Source organism: Paralichthys olivaceus, chromosome 21 (assembly GCF_024713975.1).
Source record: "Paralichthys olivaceus isolate ysfri-2021 chromosome 21, ASM2471397v2, whole genome shotgun sequence".
Lineage (NCBI taxonomy): Eukaryota > Metazoa > Chordata > Actinopteri > Pleuronectiformes > Paralichthyidae > Paralichthys > Paralichthys olivaceus.
The window spans coordinates 14,560,946-14,577,045 of NC_091113.1; the positions used below are offsets into that span (position 1 = coordinate 14,560,946).

The 16,100-nt window shown below is 41.6% G+C and overlaps 1 protein-coding gene across 21 annotated transcripts in view; it reads left to right on the forward strand.

Annotated features, from left to right (window-relative positions):
- Nucleotides 1–16,100, forward strand: part of cacna1g (calcium channel, voltage-dependent, T type, alpha 1G subunit) — a 219,732-nt gene that overhangs the window by 102,328 nt on the left and 101,304 nt on the right. For all 21 annotated transcript variants that reach the window (XM_069517470.1, XM_069517453.1, XM_069517454.1 and 18 more), the window contains exon 5: nucleotides 6,885–6,982. In XM_069517470.1, the coding sequence (XP_069373571.1) occupies nucleotides 6,885–6,982 (98 nt within the window). The remainder of the gene's footprint in view (nucleotides 1–6,884; nucleotides 6,983–16,100) is intronic.

The window sequence follows — 16,100 nt, forward strand, 5'->3', positions numbered from 1 at the left end:
TGGATTTTAATCCCTGTTTATGTCTCTTCAGAATTGAATTGACAGCTAGCATTGCATGTTAGCACAAAAGCCCACTGTGTGTCCTGAGGTTGAAACAGATTTTGTTGAATTCGCCAGCACCATTGGGCATGCTCACACTCAAGCGTTTACACATCTCATATGTGAATTGTGCATAAACAAAGCATAAAAACACAACATAACCCAAGCATAAACAGATATGATAAATGTACTATTTTGGCTTAAAGTGGAGTTGTATCTGTGCTCAATTGATATCTTGGCAAATGCTAGTCAGGAAATGCGATACATATCTCTAACTCAAACCACTTTTACATTAAACACATGAGAGAGTTAGATTTTGTTGTTGCCATCCAGAGAGAGGGGACAAGGAGACAGCATCCCTGAACAATTATGGCCATTACACAACTGTCCACTCCCAGCTCTCCTTGACTTTACAGTTAACAGCACTAGAGCTGAAGACTGCTGGATTTTCTTGTCCTGGCTGTCCTTATCCACTTGGGCTCTTTTCCATTAGCTGGATTATCTCTGTGCTGCAAGTGGGTGAGCAGATCAGCCATGGATTATTAGTTGGGGGTGGTTGGTGATTGTGGTAGTGGGGTTTCGTGGGAGTGAGAGAGGGAGGGAAAGAGATGCTGGGAAGGGAGATAAAAGAGCTTAAGAGAGCTTACTTTCTCACCTACATGCACCTGGCCCCTACCTCCCAATTCTGACATTGGGAAGGAATGGGTGAAGGCTATATGACCCTCAAACAAGCACTTCTGATAGAGTATATTGACGCCTTAAGGACACATTTTAAAGACATAACAGCCTTTGTGTTAGGCATAAGGCACAATCCAGAAAACACTACAAATGATCCCTTTCCAAAGACTTCCAGCTCGCTGCTACTGGATTTTTACCCTCTGGTTAATACAGTGTTACAATATGTTGTAGTTTATATCTTGTATGTGTGTATATAGTGTTTGATATAGTGTATAGTACAGAAACCTGGTGTAATACCACTGAATAATGTAATCGTAGGCAATCGTAGCTGACATGATTTTCATCATTGTGGTAAACCTTTCAATGGTTACACCAAGCTCCACCAATCAGAGACATTGCTACTGCACCTGAGGATTGTGGGTAATGTGGTTCTTCTCCTCGACATCCCGATTAAGACAATTTTTCTTAAAACAGACTTTGGCCTCTACAGGAGCACATCACATTATTTCATTATCTCATAGCTTGTGCTACATCTACCATGGACGGTTACATTGTTATGGCTGATAATCTAAATCTCTATTCAGAAAATGAATGGGATTTTTCCTTACAGAACCGTACTCTCTTTTACGCACTCACTTGTTCAACTGAAATGACTGAGCTGGCATCTGGCATGGTGTTACTGAATTTGTGTGTGTGTGTGTGTTCTGGTTGAGCATTTTTTGTTTTCTGTTTATTGTTGAAATTTTACAGACTAACCTCAGGATGTGCTGCAACTGCAGGGTTTGTTGATTCTCTAGAAGCTAAGTCACAATGCGTGAATCTAAACAATCCTGATAGCCATGTGTATTTTTACAGTTTTTGAAGTGATAGTGCTTCAACCCCGACTGATTCAGCTGACATCAACTGAGGGTGTTTTTTAAATTTTTGTTATCAACAGCTTTTCTCACACTTGCAGTGGTACTCCCCGAGCCACGCAAACAGACTTTGATGTGTAAAATCAGTGAAGTTCCCCTTTAAAGAGCATTATGATTGATTGCAAGCGGCCAAGGTATCAGCGGGATACCAAGCTCTGCTGCTTTCAAATAAAATAAAACATTTGTTGAGGACTGAAAGAAAGTCCCTCAGGCAGAATCAGATTCACAAGAAAATGATTGTAGAGTTTGATTTTGTTTGACCTGCTAACAGTTGGTTTGAAAAGACTAAATTATATGCAGGGAACACAGCGGCTGTCAAATTTTACAAGCATTTTTGTAGACATATCGTGCCACAGTTTCAGAATAATGACTTCCTGGAGGCAATGATAGTAAGCACAGATTTTTACAGCAGTTATTATTCTAATATCAACTGCTTTTATTATTATTTATTAGTGTCTTTTCTTTTTTCTAAAGAAGACTGTGCCTCATTTTCCAATAGACTGACTGAGAAAGAGGATGCAACAACGGGTTGTTTGAGTAATATGTCCTTTTGGTCAAGTGGGATTATCTGAGTACAGTCGTGTTTATAAGACGTATGACATATTTGTGTTTGGGTGCAGGGAAAATGAGAATTCCCTCTTATTATCTGACTGTTGCAAGAGAAAGACAGATATTCAATAATCAAGCGTGACTGTGAAGGATAAGTTGGTTAACATTTGGTTCAGATAAGCAGCAGAGTGGGTGGATGACAGAACATGTTGCTGATGAAAGGGTTTCAATCTGATTCAGCATGAAAACACTCCATCTGTCTATTCTGTGTTTGTCCCCTCTCTCCATGTCTCAGTAATGATACTACATGCACTTAAATTCATATTATCAGTATTTTGTCCATGTAGTAAACAGCAAATTCACATCAGGGTCGGCAGCCTGTGTCAGCCGGGTTAACTCCAGCCCCCCCCCCACAACCCTCAAGAGGATAAACTGTATAGATAATGGATGGATGGATAGAGTTGCAGGACAGAAAACCAAACTAAAAGAAACTGAAAGTCTTTGAATAGCTGAAGGACACAGACTAAGGTGGATTTATCAGCATGACACATTTTTTATTACACACTTCTAAAGATAATATAAATACAAAAAACAAATGCAGCTTTAGAAAAATAAAAAGTAATGAAAAAAGTATATTTCTAAGCCATTGGGTTAAAAGAGTCCCAAAGCCATTCGTCAGTGTACTGTGCAGCCAAGCTCAATGCTCATCTTATCAGTCATTCAGCAAATGTATTGTCTGCATTATTAAATTCAGCCACTGATAAAACAAACACCCCGGCCTCAGATCGAGCATGAAAACTTCGGAGACTCCACCACAATTTGTCATATCCATTCAGCTTTCCTCAGTCCATCCATCATGATTTGCATGAAAATAGTGAAATGTAAGACCCAGCCAGGGAAATGATGACAGAATATACACCAGTGAGATTCCTTCAAATTTCTTACCATTGTTTTTAGCACAAATTATCATTTATCTCTTCCTCCTTATCCTGTTGTCAGATATGGAGCTGGCAGCCACAGTTAACATTATAACAGTGCAGTGGCTGCAGGAAGACGGATGGGTGGAGTGACTAAGATGGACAGAAGATGGACACACAGATAGATACAAGCAGAAAGGCAAATGTTAGACAAGTGTTAGACGTGGGCAGGACAGGTCAAGTGTTGGACACGGTCCTACATTACTGAGCTGTAGTTTTATTTTTTGCACATTATAGGTCTGGGTGGCATTATGTCTAGTGTGTGTATGTGTGTGCACTCAAGGTGTTCCAAGCTACTGTTGCCTTTGTTTTGGAGGGTAGTTTGGCTGGAGTTGTGTATGTATACTATTCATCATGTCCTTGGCTGCTTGGCGTGAACACACACATTCACCTTCTGAGATAACAGAGGACGAGAGAAGAAACAAGCTGTCTACATGCCCAGAAGAATGTGTGTGTTTGCGCCTGTGTGTGTGGTTTTGTGTATGCTGTATATTTCTGAGTGCTTTTTATTGCTTGACTTAGATGAATATTATTACATTCTTTTGCGGGTTTGTCCTTGTAAGGATCTTTCCATATCAGGATGTTCACGTGTATCATATCTGAGCGTGTGTGACAAGATGTAAAAAGTGTTTTTCATCCTGGACTCTGTCCCCATGTGTAAATGTGCTCTAGTTTGGGAATTCTCCTCACGCAAACTCTCCCTAAGGTTGGGCCTCCCCCGGTCCACTTCTGCTTCTCATTTCTTCGTCCTCCTCCTGCTGCCCTTACCCGTATCAGCATCATCAGCACTGGCACGGACTCTGAGGAAAACAGCGCACGACTTCCTGTCGTTTCCAGCGTTTGTTTGATACACTCCATTTCTCCTCGGCTGTTTCTTCATTCCAGATGAGGCGAGATGGGTCAGTTTTCACTCAGCGCACCAAACTTCATCTGGCTCTCATCAGGGGCAGCAAGTGTTTTTGCATGGACTATTTCTCAACAGACATCATTCATCATCCGCGTTTGAGATTGTTTATGCGACTCTGTCCGATGAAAAATTACCCTAATATTTGTATTGTATCACTCTGGGGATTTATAGCGTGCTTGTGGCACTCAAACATGAGATTTCCCATTGGTATCCCATCAAGGTTACCATAAATTCCCCATAGAGAGTTTACTGCTCAGCACGGAAACCATGCAGAATTTATCCTAGCCTATCTTCGGCTGATATTTTTGAAAAGTTTCTCATGTTGTTTTAACTAATCAGCCGTGACGTCATAGAAGTCGTTAGCAGTAGCACTTGCTATAAGCAGATCACACAGCAGTTCAACATTTTGTGAAATGCACTTATTCAGGTTCTTGCAGAGAGATGGCTCACATTTAAATGGTGAATATAAGACGAGAGATCGTTCAGCTTGACTTTATATTATTGTAACACCATGTGCCAACCAGCACTGCTAAAACTCACATTTTAACACCTTCTTTTGATTGATTGTGTTACACAAATGTCCCTTCCATCCTTTATCTATCCTGCAAGAGCGGCTGGTCGCATTTTCATGTTCATATTTCTGACGTCCCCCATTCAAAAGGGTAGACAATGGTTTGTGAATATTTCCTGAGGCTCAAGGGCAAATCTTTTAGAATTTTGCAGTCTAAAAGCTGAATGTATTTCCTTAACAATAACATACACAATGGAGAAAAGCTGCAAATCTCTAGTGCTCCGACACTGGAATCATGGAATAGCTTGAAAGTTTAAAATGAACTGAAAAGACTGAATGTTCTTCAAATTAGTTCATTAATAAGATAGATTTTTCTTTGCTTGAAATATTAATAAATCACCTAATGATTTAAGCTATAACTCTTTTAAATAACCATAGAGTCTCATTGGTAAATTATTTCTTCTCTCTGTGGTTGCTTGAACTGAAGCAATAGCGAAGTCGAAGTCATTTATTATTGCCAAAGACTGACTGCAACAGCTGTACAAGATATATCCTGACCTTTAGAGATTACCGTTAGTAATCCTCAAAACCTTCCCTGTTAATGCAGGTAAGGCATTATGAAACTGTTTGGCTCTTTTCTCTTCACGTGAATTGACCTTTCAACTCTTGGTGAAGTGCTCCTTAATGTTCATTTCTGCTTTAATGTAACATTTCCTTTTATTCTCTTGTTGGGACTTATCTCGTTTAATGGAGTATCTAATTGTATTTTCCTTCAAAGTCATTTTTTTCCATAAAAATACCAGTTGAATCATTTTCACCTGCATGTTCATGATAGCCTTTGCACAGCTCCCTGGGATTGGATGATACTGTTAGCTCTCTCCACCGGCGAAGGGGCGGCATCTTTGTGCTGTTCTGTTAACTGTTTACCCACTTACCTTCTCTCTCTGGCCTGCAGTCCATTTGTCAGCTCTGTGTGTGTGTGTATGTGTGTGTGTGTGTGTGTGTGTGTGTGTGTGTGTGTGTGTGTGTAAGAGATAGAATGTGTTTGTGTTTCAGTACTGCTTTGGTGTTGTAAACCTGAAAGTGTTCATACTGCATCGAGACACCCTTAAGTTTTAAAGGGAACCACTCACACGTTTGTACATTCCTAAAGGAGTTTCTTGCACTTAAGGTGACCAACAGGCACACACACACACACACACACACACACACACACACACACACACACACACACACACACACACACACGCTCACTCACACATACACTGTCAAACATGTGTTGCGAATTTGTCAGACAGACACACTTGGAGTCGGTGCGAGGAGGGAATTCCTTCATCTGCACGCCCCTGCACATGTGCTCAGCATCTGCTCCGCACACAAATGCACACACACACAGAGGAGAGAGAGAGCGAGTGTGAGAGGAGATGATGATAAATGCTGATCAAGAAACAAGAGACACGCTTTTTTTTTTTCCAAGCATTCCACAGTCTCGCTCTCTAAGCGCTGTCCTTCTAACCTCCCATCACAGCCTTAGAGAGTCTCCAAAGAGCCGCTGGAGAGGCTGTTAAGACTGTACTGTCTCAAGGTTACGAGGCACACTGATCTGATGCTCCACTTTTATGTACTGTGGAAGCCAGTCCTCCTCTCGGTGACGAGTGATTCGCCCGCTCTTGACGTCTCTAAGGGGACGCACATATGCAGTTTGCTTCTTTGAAGGGTGATGAGGCGAGGATGCATGTGAATATTCTGCATGATTTCACAAGCACACCCTTGTGCGCACGTGTGTGTGTGTGTACGTGTACACGTGTACACACATACTTATGTTACCTCTCTGGTACCAGTAGACCTCGTGGGGACCTGAGTTTGGCCCAAATGCGGCAAAATAATTTCTGAGGTCCTGGTTAAGTTTAGGGATAACCGGTTTTGGTTAGGCTTGACACAATGACTGGAAGTAAATGCAACATCCTAACACGCTATTTAAACACAGACCTTACGGTGAAAAGTTAGCTGTAGTTCAGCTTTGGAATGAAAGCATACTGTTTGCCAGAACACATGCATTGCAGTCATTTTTAATGGGAAGAATGTAAATTTGGGACTTCAGAGGATTAATTACCACTTACCCAGAAAGAGAGGCAGAGCATGTAATACATATAATATATAATTAGCTACATAATATTGCCTTTGTGTTCTTTGTGTTTCTAATCCCAGATGATTAAGCAGGTTCTGCTGTGTGCGCTGTGATAGTAATGAAAGAATCAATGAGTTGTGTTTACATATGTTTTCCCTCTCTCTCTCTTCATATGTTGCAGGATGTTGGAGTACTCCCTCAACCTGCAGAACGTCAGTTTTTCAGCAGTGAGGACTGTTCGTGTGCTGAGACCACTGAGAGCCATCAACCGAGTGCCAAGTGAGTGCAGACGTACTGGCCCCTCTTGCTGCAGCTCTCTAACCAGACTCAGGATCTGAGAACACATTGTCCTCTAATATCACAACACTTTTGGCTTCCTCTGGATCCAAATACACGTCTTTTGATCTGAAACTAAAGCCAGACTGTGTTTAACTTTTAGGTTGGCAATAGATATAGTCCATTGTGAGTAATTCTAGGAGAAATGCGATGTGGTTTGGGCAAGTTTGAGGTGATCACCTTGGAATTAGTGATGTGCAATCTTCAAAAAAAATCCTACTGTGATTTTACTGTGATGATTTTAAAGCCCACGTTGTCCACACATTTGAAGGCACCCATGTTATATGCTAGGCAGAATGTGACCACCTCTTTTCATTGTTTGACTGCTTTAATGTGCTAGTCTAAAAATAATCTGTATATGTGTATTCGAAAGAACGAGTTCGCAAAAACAAGCCAAGCCAAAATGAGTTTTCTCCATTGCGTTACTGCTCTCAGCCTTCGAGGTATGGTGAGTCATCCTGAGGGGGCTCGAAGCAGGGGAGGGGGACATCTGGGATACCCCACTTTGCCGACTACCTCTGCAACCTGAGCCTGGTTAAGCAGAAGATGATGAATTGATGGATGAATGGATGGATAGATAACTCAGGCATTGAATCCATAAAGAGAAAGAGCCCAAATAGGCACAGGCTGAAAGTAAAACAAGTCACTGTACAATAATTTTTGAAAAAGAAAAAGATGACATATATTACCTTATCACAATGACCAATTATTGTCTAGCTTATCACGTTTACTCAGGCTGAGTAGAAGATATCAGCAAAGCTTTATCTTATCTAAATTTGGATGACTTCCACTCCTCCGTCACTGTACTTGCTATGATTTGTGATCGTGCAGGTGGACTGAATTCCCACACAGAAGCAGAATGTAGGTCAGGAACAAGCTGATCCACATTTACTTTTCTGACTGGCTCTGTTTTTTGGCTTCCCCCAGCCACACACTCAGATGTATATGCAATTATCCAAATGACCGCCTTTTATTAAAGGACTGTTGTTCATAGCTACAATCACCACAAACACACACACACACACACACCACCCTGCTTGTTCATCATGATGCAAACATACAAATCCCTTAGATACTTACTCCATTCGTCATCTATAACACATAAAAACAAATTATTTTTTATAATAGGTGATGCTCATCACACACACACACACACACACACACACACACACATATTTTCCTTACCCCCCAACACTTCCATACTCTCCTCCCCTTTTCTAACATCAATCTCCATTAGAGTGTAATCAGCACAGATTGAATTTCCAGCATGCGCATTAATGTTTAAATAAATCACAAGAATTTTTGTACCCACCCAACAGTCCACTCCGTGCATCCATCCTTACTTGAGTGTGCTCACTACAATGCTTACAGTGTAACACAGACCCTAATTATGTCATTAGCTTCTCAATTGAGGAGATTGCAAGCCAAGCGAGCAATGTTGAGGATTTGTTTGTGTGTGTGTGTTAATGCAGGTGTTTACCCCGTGCAGTTGCATCAACCCCCCACCCTTCTCATCCATCCTTCTACCAATGACACTTCCAAACTTAATCTGTAATCTCAACCTCTTGTCAATCAAGACCATCACAGGGGTCCGCTGATGCTCATTAGGCCGCTCATTCACACACTCCAGCTGCACACAGTCACGCACACTGACTCGCTCATTAGACATCCAACCATTGCTCAGCCTAATCACAAGACTAATGGTGGCATTAATGTGTGCATGACTTGGTGTGGTTCTGGCCCCGTAGGGGGAAATGTCATTGGATAGATTTGTGGTGGTGGTGAGGAGGGGGGGGGGGGTCCCATTGTATTTGGTGTGGTGGAAAATTACTTCTTCAACCCCTTCATCCCTGTCACTGCATCGTCCTGCAGAGCGGCTTGAAGCATTCGTTGTGATTCTGGGACTGGATTTTGGTTGTGAAGACCAGTGATATTGAGGCACATATAACTGAGTGCTCCAATTGTGAGATGTTGAGGGGGGAGACGTAAATCAATCACACTGTCATCAGTAAAGAGACATGCAGATAGGATGTCCAGAACTATAGGATCAAAATATATATAAAAATTTTTTTTTGACAAAACAGACAAATTTATGTTGGTGTCAATGTTGTGATCTAAATCATAAATCAACACAATACCGAAACCAGGTACATATTAGTTTAAACACAACCAAGGCACATACAAATAAACAGCTTATGCCTTATCAGTGTGTGTACAGGTCAGCAGGGTTCATTCAGACGATCAGTCCAAGGTGGTGTAAACTTTCCAGTTGAGATTCATGTTGATATTAGTCCACCACTGCCAAAAATGTAAGGCATGTGAACCCGGATCAGCAGATATATAAACTGTTAGTACTTACATCCCTCTGCCTTGTCGTCTCAAGCGCCCCTCTCTCTGTGTGTTACCTCTTACCTTAAGTCTGTATTGGACCAGAAGGCTCATTTTAAAACTCTCACACACACACACACACACACACACACACACACACACACACAACCTTAGAGGTGCATTAACGAACACATTGTTCCTGGCTGGGTGTCCACGTCCTGGCATCTGGCAGTGATTGATGCTCTATCACAGGCCATCCTGCCAATGGATGTGACAGATACATTTTGCAGGCTTCATCCACCGACTGCATACAACACCAAAAATTCCAGACTGTGTCAGCATCACATCATCACCCTTCCTCTGCCACCCGATTGGCTATTACCCTCACATCCTAGTTTGGCCGGCTGGCGATCTTGTACCAGGCCTGTCATTGGCTACAAAGCTGACATGACAACCAGTGACATTGCTCTGTGTGGGTCTTGATATTCAAAGACTGCGACTGGTCACTCCTGTGTCCACAATGCAGTTTGTTTTTCTATATGACAGAAGGAAGGATATATTTTCTTTAAACACTGCTCATTGTGTTGAAACAAGTATGATACGTTTGAATGGGTAGGTGTGTGTCTAGTAGAGAGCTGAAGAAGAAAGAAATGTAAATCTAGATTTACCCAATTATCGAGAAGCCAAGACTTATTTTTTCTCAGAGTAAACAGAGCTTCTTCTAAATAAAACTGCAAACTTCAACATTTAGAATATACTGTCAGCAACTGCAGCTTTAGTAGCCTTGATTCAGCGGCTACAATATGCAAATAGAAGTGAGGAGCTGCTTTAATGGGTTTTATTTTCAGGCCTCAAGGCGCTGAAACCTAGAATACCGACTTTAACTTGCTGATGTATAATTTTTCTGCCTTGTGTTTGTAGCAGTAAAAGTGCCATGTTATACAAAGAGAAGAGAAATAAAGTTTGTCTTCATCCTAAAGGCTAGATTGCCACATTTAGCAGACACAATTTTGTTCAAGCCAAACCCATTTTTGGAAGAGAAAGGGACCTCAGGATGATGGTTGCTCATGTGCCAAAGTGCCTGGTTTGGTAGCTGTAGCAGCCAGCTGCAGACTGAATTTGCAATTCATTACTTGCCTCCTGGCTAAATTTAATGAGTTATCCTTTGATAATATTGATTAAAACCTAGGAATAAGTTCCTTAATGCTAAGGCCAGCTGGTGTTAAAGAGGAACTCTGAATGACTTTACACTCAAGGTTCTGACTTGGATTTGGAGACTGCACATTTAAATCCAAATAAACAAACACTGCGGTTAATACATTTGCTACAGTTATTAACAGATGCTGCACTGATCAATCACAGTTTTTAAATCTGTCTTTTGAGGTTAATGTGAAAGTCAGACCCAAACCTGTCTGGGCCGTACAGGGGACTTGAATTGAAGAGGAGGACGTTGTTTGGGAGTTTATATCAATATTTGTTGAAGATGTAGTGACAGACTTGGCCGTTAGACACAACAAATGTGAAGCATCCTTAAGCATAAGTCCATAGTAATTGAGGAGCATTACTACACTGCCGCTGGTGTAGTAATGCCAGCATGTTGTTGGTGGAAACATTGATTTGGTCATGGTGGTCATGAGGAGATGTTGGGTTGCATGATAATAGGTTTTCAAGACTAAATGACAGAATTGCAACCAGACCATGACTGGTGAGGAATGTGGCCACAAAGATCATTGGTGAGGGAGCTGTGTCTGTTGAAGCGGTGGTGATGGAGGAAAAATAGAACAGGACAGAGTAGCAGAGATTTACCTACAGAGGAGCAAATAAAAAAAGAGGGACCCTCCCTGCTGAGCTTTATTCTTCATTTGTTGGATTACTTAGGAATAAAGGAGGCCGTGATTCCTCGGGTACTTAATGGAAGAATCTGAATATGCTGCATCAAGGTGGAGGGTGGCGGTGACACGATACCCTGCAGGCCTTCAAGTGAACCACAGCCACAGTAGAAACAAACAATAACATTCTTTCTCAGACTTGATGAGTCTTGATGACACATTCAATGCTGTGAATCATGTTTGAGCGAGGCAGTGTTGATTAATGAGCCAAAGGCAGCGTTGAATAGGTGATTATCACACACACACACACACACACACCGAAGCTTCTCTGTCTTAATGAGACGCAGTCCAGAAAAGTGTTTATTTTTAAGCGCATATGCCATTATCAGAAACAGCATGTGTATTCATACATATATTTCCTCACACACATTTGTGCACACAGGTCTGCAATGCATGCAGGCTCACACTGTTATTTTCACTCATGTGTCAGTAATGCAGAGTGTTTCATCCTGTTCTCCTCTCTTTGTTAGGCTTGGTGTTTGAGCAGCTCCTGGTTCATGTACACTGTTTTGTACTTCCGCCTTGATGAGCCCTAAAGGCGACAAAAACACAACAACATCACTACCTCCCAGCTCGTGCCCTCCTCCTCCTCCACCTACAACACATTATTTGCCTAACCCTCACTGCTGCAATTAAAGAGCTTACTATCTCCTCTAAGCTGATAGGAAAGGGTTTTATAGCGAGGACAAAAATTACCACTTGACTTCTGCTGTTTTATTGTGATGGAAGGGCAAGAGGGAGAGCCCAGGGGACTCGGGGGATGCGTGTGATACTGGGGCTCCTTGTTTTGCGAGCGGTGCGGAAGAAAATAAAGAGCTAATACGTTTAAAACAAGATCAGAGGAGGAAGCTGTTTGCCAGAGGATGTGCAAAGAATGTTATTGAGTAATTCTCGCTCTTCAGTCTTGTCAGTCTGTTTGCAGCCAAAGACAAAAGATCTTGTTTGTCGAATCTCAATTTGACAAGACCACCCCCAGCAGCTGCTGGCATGTGACAGTTTGTATTTGTTTGTATTCACCGTCCAAATTCAAAATCAGTTCACAGTTTAAAGATGTGGGGTTGTTTTAAAGCTTGAAATTTTGTTAATCACTTGGAATCAGTTTTGAACATCCAGAAGCATAAACGTGGAATATGTTTCCTTGTATACAGATCTTTTTTTAAAAACAACTAGACCTATGTGTAATTATGCATTATCCCAAATGTTAAGAGCAATTCTCAAACCTAGATAAATCTGTGTGATTCGTACCTCTTAATGCATTTGTAAGCATTGCAGTTGTCTAAATAAAGCCACTTTTTACAGTAAAATGTTTAGATCTTAGTTGTTTATTTAACCAGATGACAGATTGTAGTCATTGACTGTCTGGATTTAAAGCTATTCGAGAGATGAGGAAATGTTGGTGGCAGCTTGGCTGGATGCCCACAGTGGAGCTGCTTGCCCTTTTTATGACTTTTTAATCTTGACATTGTTTGACAGTTTAAAAAAAGTTATACCTCGCTCCATTATTGGATGACTGTTAATCTGTTTTCACTCACAATTGGAAAACTACCATCCAGAAATGGCCGGAGCAACTGACTTCAGTCCAGCTTCAGTAGTATTAAAGCAACTAAACATGATTGACAGATCTTTGGATCACTGACATATATTAATTTCCTAATTTTTCTTCTCTTTACATGAAAATTAATGTTTTACAGATAGTTGACAATTTATTAGTTATGCTCAGGGTTTGTAAAGTGAAGGGTTTATGTGTGTGTAATTTAGGAATGACTTGATCTGTGTTTTCACCTGTGTTTCATTGTGGGTTTTTTGCTCTTTAGAAAAAGAACTGATGAATCAGAAATAAGTATAAAAATAAATGATTTAAGCTCAAAGCTGTACTTATCCATGGTTGATAAATAAGTCCACACACCTAAGCAGATCTCTTTCATACGAACTACTGGGCAGAAAAATTGGTGAACTCACTCGGGCAAATAAAATAGCGGATCAACAGAGTTCAGATGCATTGTCTGTCCTCTTTTCTCTCCATCAGTTTTCATCCTTCTCCATGTACTTTATTTTTGGGTGACGCGGCTCGTTTATGCACAGGCACATTTCCATTTCAGGGACGTCAAGTCATCTCCGTCTGGAGTCTGTGACATAGAGCTAGTTATCCATCCATCCAGTCAGAGTGAATAAGAAGAGACAGAGCCCATTAGTACACAGTACACAGATTACAAAGCTGGTTGGGCTGGACCTGGATGGGAGAGCAGAGGAAGCAGACCTAATCTGCCTGCTAACAGATGGCTCCCCAAATCACACACAGCCACCCGCCTGCCAGCCATGTTGGAATGGAGTAGCCGCCCACAGTGAGGTTGGAGAGGGCTCACAGGCGGAGGAGGAGATGATTGTTATTGAATATGAAATGTCGATCACTTGGAATGAGCACTCTCTTCATGTTGGGAGAGGCCCAAAAGATTGATTCTCTTATCTCTCCGAAAAAATCACAGATTCTTTTCAGGATATTCAGGTTTCCTTGCATTACAGAATGATGACATCATATATATGACCTCATATGTGGCTCTCTCCCTGGTGATTTGTGATGTGTTTATTTAAGGCCTTGATTTAAACCACCCTGAAAATGAAAAACCACTTCCACAGCAAATATTTTACACCCACACATCTCAAGCTCTCTCCCTGACTGCCATCACTCTTACTCATGTATTAATATAATATTCAGTGTTCTCCCAAATAGCTGACCTGTCCATTGTGCAGCAACAGGTAAAGTAAAGTGGCTTTAAGACATGCAGTGACATTCCTCCTGAAATTATCTGGAGGGGCTGGATGTGAGAACTCAAATGTCTGAGTCAGTTCCAAGTAAGCCCATGTGAGGTAATAGAGATAATTCCAGGGAATTCATGTTGATGTTTCTAGCACATGATTGATGGAAAACTGAAAACTGTTTACTTTAGCGCTACTATCGCTAAGGATCATTGTTTTCATTGTGAGCTCATTGTGCCACAACATGATGCACATTTATAATCGTACTTTACTGTGTCTTCAACATGATCTCTCTCACAAACCGAACAAAACCAGCATGTGTAGCCTACACTGCTGCCAAAATCATAGGTCCTCACACATTCAACCTCTATGATCTTAACTTTAAGGCCACCTCCCACATAACAACTGTTCGCTAGGGGTTACTGTTACTTATACATTGTTACAAAACTTTCTCCAGCAAATTTAAATGGTGTTAAATACCTAACTTGCAGTATCATTATTGCTCACTGTTTTGAACTATAACACATTTTACGAAAGATAATGAACTGAATGTGACTATGATTGTGACGTCTATTTTTCAGAGGAGATTCAGAGGACTGTAACATTCAAACCCTGCTCCTTGGTATGATGAATGTGCAAAGATGATGGGAATGATTGGGTTTGCGCGCCGCATGAGTGCAGCTGTCAAAGGCGGGAAGACCGGCGTGGGCATTTTTAGTATTTAATTGTTATTGTGCAGCTGCTTCTTTGCTCTGAATGGCAGCGTATGAAATCAGTCAGTGGTGGCTGGGCCTGCAGCAGACACAAAGCTGAGTTGCAGTCACTGACTCAGGCTGCGCTTAGCGGCATCCTAACAGCTCAGCACATTACGCTCTTAGGGCAATCCCTCGAAGGAGCTGCTGCTTAATGTGCGCTCTGTGTGGTGTATGGGACCATTTTGCGTTTGCCTTAATGGTCAGGCAAGGATTTGTGATTTAGTGTGTGTGTGTGTGCCTGCATTGCTCATTAATGACTAAAGAAAGAAAGAGAGGGAGGGACAGAGATGCTGTCGTAGTGTGTGAGCCTCCACAGCGGAATGTATCACTGTGCTCATTCTCTGTGAGTTCAAGGCAATTCTGTTAAACGGGTGTCCTACAGAAGGGCAAGCTGCAACAAATTGCCACCGGTTGTGACTCACAGTTTCATTTTTACATAACTCCCTTTCCTTTGTAAACAGCTCTGTTGCACAGCATTTAAAGGTACAGTGTGTAGAATAGAATGACATGTAGCGGTGAAGTTGCATGTTGCTGCTGATACCCCTGTACCAGGGTCTCTAGCAAAACTGGTCATGCTCAATTAAGTGACGCTGTAAAAACAAGGATACAAGTTACGGTTGACAGCTGTGACTGACTGAGTGCGGGTATCGGCAGGACCTTGCCCCCAGCAGTTCCACCCCCTGATAACTACTGCACAGACTCTAAATAAGCAAGATGGCAGCATTCGTATCCAGGACATTTTGGCTCTATTTCTGCAAGTGAGGGGTGTCATCCATCAGTCTTTAGATTGTATTGCCAGTGACTCCAAGTGCTGTGTGCAGTGAATAATAGGGCCACTTTTACCTTCTTCGAACTTTAAAAGAGTTTTTCCTGAGTCTTGGATGCCATTCAGTAGTTTCCGGTTTAACCACTGTCACTTTCCCTGGGTCTCCCCACTCACATCTTTCCCTTTGCAAAGATGATGGCTAGGACACATTCCAAACAAGCATGTCATCCTCACTGCCACTCATTCTTACATCTTTCAGCAATACCTTTGCGCATCTCCTGCCTTTATCTCCCGCCTTTATCTCCCTTCCGTCTCTCCGGGTTGTCTTCTTCTCATTTCTTTTCCATGTCAGAGCAAGTCAGCAAAATCCTTCCACTTAACTTTCCATCTGTCAACACCAAGTCTCCCTCTCATTGTGTATCCACATTCGAAAAAAAATAAAATAATAATAACTACCAGAATCTAGCTGTAGTTTGAGAGGTTCTTCATGCAGATACTAGCTTTTTTCATTTTTTTTTTTTTTTTTTACACAACTTTATTTATTAATGTGTATTGGGACGTGAAGAGGA